We start from the raw sequence: 5,726 nt of genomic DNA on the forward strand, positions 1-5,726 counted from the left end.
CTTAAAGCGCTCATATGATGCATTTACAATTTTTCCTTTCTCTTTGGAGTGTTACAAGCTCTTGGTGCATAAAGAAGATCTGTAAAGTTGCAAAGACTAAAGTCTCAAACCCAAAGAGATATTCTTTATAGAAGTTAAGACTCGTCCACGCCCTCCTAAAACGCCTAGTTTAAACACACCCCCACATGTCTACCTCACTGTGTGGGAAGATTAGCATAACACCGCCCAAATGTTCACACAAAGAAAGAAGGCGTAACTTTTATTTTCGCAGTAGTATTGTTGTTGGCGCCGGTGCCATGTTGTGAAGGCGCTGTGTGTTTAGTTGTGAAAGCGAAACTATTTTGTTTGGCCTTCCAAAAGAGGACGTCAGAACGATGAGCTTTGTAAAAATTGACGCGTTTCAGAAAGGCGGGGCATAGAGGAGCAACAATAATGTACATTATGTGGAAAATAATGTGTTTTTTAAACCGCATAAACGCATTGCATTACACCAAATACACAACATAATGTTCTTTTTAGCAACGTCATATGACCCCTTTAATAAATCTTTTGTGCACAAATTAAATGAGTTTCTAATTTTGTCACTGCTTGTGGATAATGTCACTTTAACGATTCCTGATCTTGTTACATGAACTAGTACTGTAAGAAAGTTATTTTCTATGGCCACGAAAATATCCTTTCTTAGAGTTGATATGAAATTACACTGAATGCTCGCTGGATGAACAGACTAGTTGATGGTCATATTCATTCTGCTACAGTTACTACTGGCAGATGATATAAATAATTGTCATTAATTATAATTAATTGCAAATATTTATATGCATTTCACTTTTTAAAAAAAATTGTTACACCAGTATGAGTTAAGCTGACAAACGTGATACCTTTCATCATCTTGTGAACTGAACTCTTGTATCAGCACATTCCACTCCATTAGGGTCTGTGAAGCATAAAAACACATCAATTTTAAAGCAGACACTGGGCATGGGCTCACCAAATCTTGTCTCCAAGAAAAACCCACACACTTTTTCCACAAAAAAAGACACGTCAGTGTGTTTTCAGTCAGCTTTACCTTTGCAGAGAAGGCTTCGTCTGTGTCACAGATCCCAAACCCTGATACACCATGCTCCAGCCAATACCTTAATGAGTACTGGAGAGGAAAATCATACCACATGAGCAATAATAAACAAAAAGTAGGCAGAAATATTGTCACAACAACTTTCGTTCATCTAGTGACATTTAGAGTTGCCACGATAAAAAAAATTTTTATTCATCACATTTGAAAATAACATACCACCTACATTAAACCCATACTCTAAACTTAACTGATAGTGTTAACAAAAAAGCAAGCATGAGATAAAAACACTGACGCAACCATGCCATTTTAGCTTGCTTCTACAAATCTTTGAGCTCTTTCGTGACTTGTGTTTCATGGGACTCGTAGCCAAGTGCTCTGCATTGCACCAGGTGAGCTACCCAGCAAGTTTACTACATCAGAAAAGCCAGATAGAGCTGGTTGTGTGACGCAAACGTTTAAATGTGTTAGTTTAGAAATCATGCACTGTGGTAAAATTGTTTGAGATCATAAGTATTGTGCAAGTAATTACAAAAAATAAGTCTTTATTAATTAATAATCTGCCTCATAATTAGAATTTTTGTGGAAAGGAATACAAATTGTTGGCTGTTTTACTACCTCTAGTGTTTACCTCTAGTGAACTGAATGTATAGGTATGTTTTTGGAGAGACATTTCCAATCAGTCTATGTTGAAAAAATAATACACACTCTTGCTGATATCTTGCATTATATATATCCAGTATATATGCAATATTACTTACTTGAATGTACTTTGATGGACCTGACCAAACATCAGTGTCATTACCCGACTCCTGCTCAAACAGATCCAGCTCACAAAGGTCCAGCATCACTCTCACACCTGAACCATATACAAATCCAATAGATCAGTTAATATTGCTTTATTACAACCAACATAGCCTAATGTTGCTTAATATTTTTATGTGCAAAAATGTGTTTGTTTCCACAATTGTTTAACAAGCACAAAGGGATTTACAGTAGCCCAAAAACATTTCACAAAAGATATAAAAGACAAAACAAAAAACATTTGGACACTTTGTGCTTGTGAATGTGAAACATGTCCACACTTACGCTATACACGAGGACAGCTGTGTGAACTTGAGGTGAACTGTCTTCATATATCCACTATAAATCACCTTGAGGCCAGTTGGTTAAAAGTAATTAGTTAATATTGGCTACAAAAAAATATTTGCATAATTTGTTTGCACAAGCCACTTTGATATCTTTGTTATTTTAATGCAATGATTTTCAGACATGGCTTAAGTGTCCAAATACTTTGAGACCAGTGTATGAGACAAGAGAAGACTGATGTGACCTAACAGCACCATCTAGTGAATGCCAAAGGTATCACAATCCTGATCCACATGCAGATCAAATATTTAAAGAAAACTTTTCACTTTTATAAAAGGGTGAATGCCAAAATAAAATCAAGTGTATTTCTTAATAATGAAAATATACATACCCACTTTGCGGCTTTCTGTGATAAGCTGTGTGAATTGTGGAAGTGTGCCCAGACTTTGGTCAATCTCTGTCAGGTTGGTAGGAGAGATGTCATGCCGGAATAACCCCTCCAGAATCACTGCCCCGACCCCCAGCGATTTCAGATACGGCAGCCGCTCGGACACCCCTGAATGCGAAAAACATACACCATCATGCTGGTCTTTACTACTGGAATTTTATTGCTGTTTACTAGTATTAGGCCGACTGTACAGTCCATTCTGTGCTGCTCGCACTCAATCACTGCACCATGACACTTCACACACACACACACACACACATATATACAACTCCTGATCATATATATATATATATATATATATATTTAGTTTAAATTTTTATTTTTTTTTTTACAAACAAGTGAATAATGTGGTGTTAAGGCACTGATATTTGCCAGCTGGAGCTTTACTAATTTTTATTTTATTTTTATTTTTTTGCTATTCAACCCTATAACATAAGAAATTTTATTTCTCTATTTAATTTGAAAGGATGATGATAAATTAAAACAAAATGTGATTTATTATTTATGAATAATTAAATAATTATAATTATAATTTTTTAAATCCTGAAATTTTCTCATTCAAATGGCACATTTTCCTGTGAACATATTTATTTTCTGATTAAGTGTATACTACACTCTCAAACATAAAGGTTTCCAAAAGAATTTTTTGCAGCAATGCCACTGTATGACCCATTTTTGTTTCCCCAAAAGAAAACTGTTCTTTAGAAACCAGTTCTTAAAAGAATATTTTTTTTCCTTAGTGTGAAGAACATTTTAAGAACAATTAATTAATCTAAAGAAGGCTTTTCAACTAGAATTAACCTTTTCTCCAATTGAAAGATTTAATAGATGTTATAAGATCTTAATTGAACCAAAGATGCCAAAGAGCCTTTGTTTTTATGAGTGTACACATTGTCACAACTGTGTTAAATGTTCTTGTGATGTGATTTCTCGAAAACCCAACAATAGACTTTGACATGTGGGAGTAATTTTAGGCTCCAGGATGGATGGATAAACGGTTTGAATGTTTTGACACCAGTAGATGCCATCTACCGCCACTGTTACTGCTGTAAATGATGTTTTTATTAACTTACTGCTGATATGGCTGATGTTGCCACTGTCTGCATCCATGAAGAGTGTAGGATGCAGGCTGTAAAACACATCCCTCTGCCACCAGTGCAGTGAAGGAGACTCCATCCGTGGGCTCTGAATGATTATTGTGATTGCAGTGCCCAGGATTATCAGCCAAGCAATCCAGAAGCAAAGCACAAGACGAGAACGAAACTTCTTCCATTCTGGTCCTCCTGCGCACTTCTCCAGCTCTTCTCTGCTCAGGGGCTTCCAGGTGTGCTGGTGTTGCTCAATGACTGGGATAAGGAGAGGTACGGTCTCTGAGCTGTCCAGATCAGGGAATCGACCTCCAGCAGATGCACTGCCATAGCCTGGATCACCTTCGACCTTCAGTGTCATCTGGTCTCACTGGATGGTAGGAGCCATTGAGAAGAAAAACTGTTTGCACAAAACTTTTGTTTTACAGAAGTTTTGCATGTGACTTTATAGTGTAGGTATCCCACAATACCAATACAACCACAGCACCATATTTAATCGAATTTGATCAAATTTGTAGCTGATCAAAATCCCTGAAACTATCACATATATTGTGTTTCTCCATGAATGCTCAATATAAAAATATAGTCATGTATGATGTATACTGTATTTTTCATTCTTTGTTGAATATCTCTGGTGGAACAAACATTAAGCACAACTAAGCGCTTAATGTTACTAATGTAAACTAATTTACTGAGTAAAACATACAAACTCAGTGTCATAAAATATATCATAATATTTATTCATTAATGACTAAAGTTTGATCTGCTTGGTTGGTTGGTATACAGACTTAAAAACAGAAGAAACTAATATTTATTTTACACAGACAACAGAATTCAAGACACATTTATGTAATATTAATATTAGTAATAGTTATGTTTCTAATAATTATGACTACAATTATTATTAATACATGCTAATTAATCATTTATTTTATTTATAATTTATAATATGGCCTATGATTTTCTTCCACAATTAAAAAACAAATCTCATGTGGAATCAAACTATAACTGGTTCCCATAACTATTAATGAAGGTTATTAACATTAACTAAACCTAAAATGAATATATATATATATATATATATATCATTACATGGAGAAGAAAAAAAACTTTAACTTTTTGTATTTCAGCAACATTTTTCATTTTTGTTTACTTCAAGTACTAAATTAACTAAAACTAAATGCACTACAACTAAAAACTAAAATTTAATCAAAAATAATAATAATAAAAGTAATAAAATAGTAATAAAAAAATAGTAATAAAAATAAAAAAGACATAAAAAGCTACTGAAAATGACAAAAACAAATTGTCTAATACTTTAACTAAAATTAAACAAAATAAGAAAATATAAAGTATAAATTCAAAATATTAACCAAAACTATAATAGTGTATCAATGATAGAAAAATAACACTCCTATTAATCTCTATCGACTTGAAAGCATTGAATTATTTTCAATATCTACTTCCTAACTATTTTAATAACATTTTAAAATGCTATTTTGCTTTTTGAGATTAAATAAGTTAAAGTTTGCAACAGCTCCATGACACATTAGCACAAGTACACCAGTTAATGTATGTTATTTCATGCTACAACTTTGGTATTCATGTCAGTTAGTTCAGTTAGTGTTTTGCATATTTATTATTTATTTATTTATTACTTAGTATTTCTTGGTCTGTATACTTAATGTAATGACACTGTAAAACACTGTAAAATCCTACGACTAGTGAATTCTAGTCTCAAAGACAAGATATTTGAGCTTTTGTACTTACCTGTTGGGACTGTCTGACAGACAAAGCTCTCTCTGACTCTGATGGTTCTTTTTGTTTCTGTTTTCAGTTTATTGTTATGACAAACACACCAATGCTGGGTCTCTGAGCTGTCCAGATCAGGGAATCGACCTCCAGCAGATGCACTGCCATAGCCTGGATCACCTTCGACCTTCAGTGTCATCTGGTCTCACTGGATGGTAGGAGCCATTGAGAAGAAAAACTGTTTGCACAAAACTTTTGTTTTACAGAAGTTTTGCAT

The 5,726-nt window shown here is 34.0% G+C and overlaps 1 protein-coding gene and 1 long non-coding RNA gene across 2 annotated transcripts in view; one reads left to right on the forward strand and one right to left on the reverse strand.

Annotated features, from left to right (window-relative positions):
- Positions 1-2,829, forward strand: part of LOC107724950 (uncharacterized) — a 16,443-nt gene extending 13,614 nt beyond the window's left edge. The window contains exons 2-3 of the long non-coding RNA XR_001638064.1: positions 2,343-2,434; positions 2,626-2,829. This is a non-coding gene — a long non-coding RNA (uncharacterized LOC107724950). The remainder of the gene's footprint in view (positions 1-2,342; positions 2,435-2,625) is intronic.
- The window catches only part of LOC107724949 (4F2 cell-surface antigen heavy chain-like), a 13,713-nt gene extending 9,655 nt beyond the window's left edge, over positions 1-4,058 (reverse strand). The window contains exons 1-5 of the mRNA XM_016534043.1: positions 3,683-4,058; positions 2,553-2,717; positions 1,834-1,931; positions 1,070-1,147; positions 882-937 (exon numbers count right to left, since the gene is read on the reverse strand). Coding sequence (XP_016389529.1) covers positions 882-937; positions 1,070-1,147; positions 1,834-1,931; positions 2,553-2,717; positions 3,683-4,058 — 773 coding nt within the window. The remainder of the gene's footprint in view (positions 1-881; positions 938-1,069; positions 1,148-1,833; positions 1,932-2,552; positions 2,718-3,682) is intronic.
- Positions 4,059-5,726: the final 1,668 nt, after the last annotated feature.

The sequence above is a fragment of the Sinocyclocheilus rhinocerous genome, unplaced genomic scaffold (genome assembly GCF_001515625.1).
Source record: "Sinocyclocheilus rhinocerous isolate Xijiao unplaced genomic scaffold, SAMN03320098_v1.1 scaffold996, whole genome shotgun sequence".
NCBI classification, from domain to species: Eukaryota; Metazoa; Chordata; class Actinopteri; order Cypriniformes; family Cyprinidae; genus Sinocyclocheilus; species Sinocyclocheilus rhinocerous.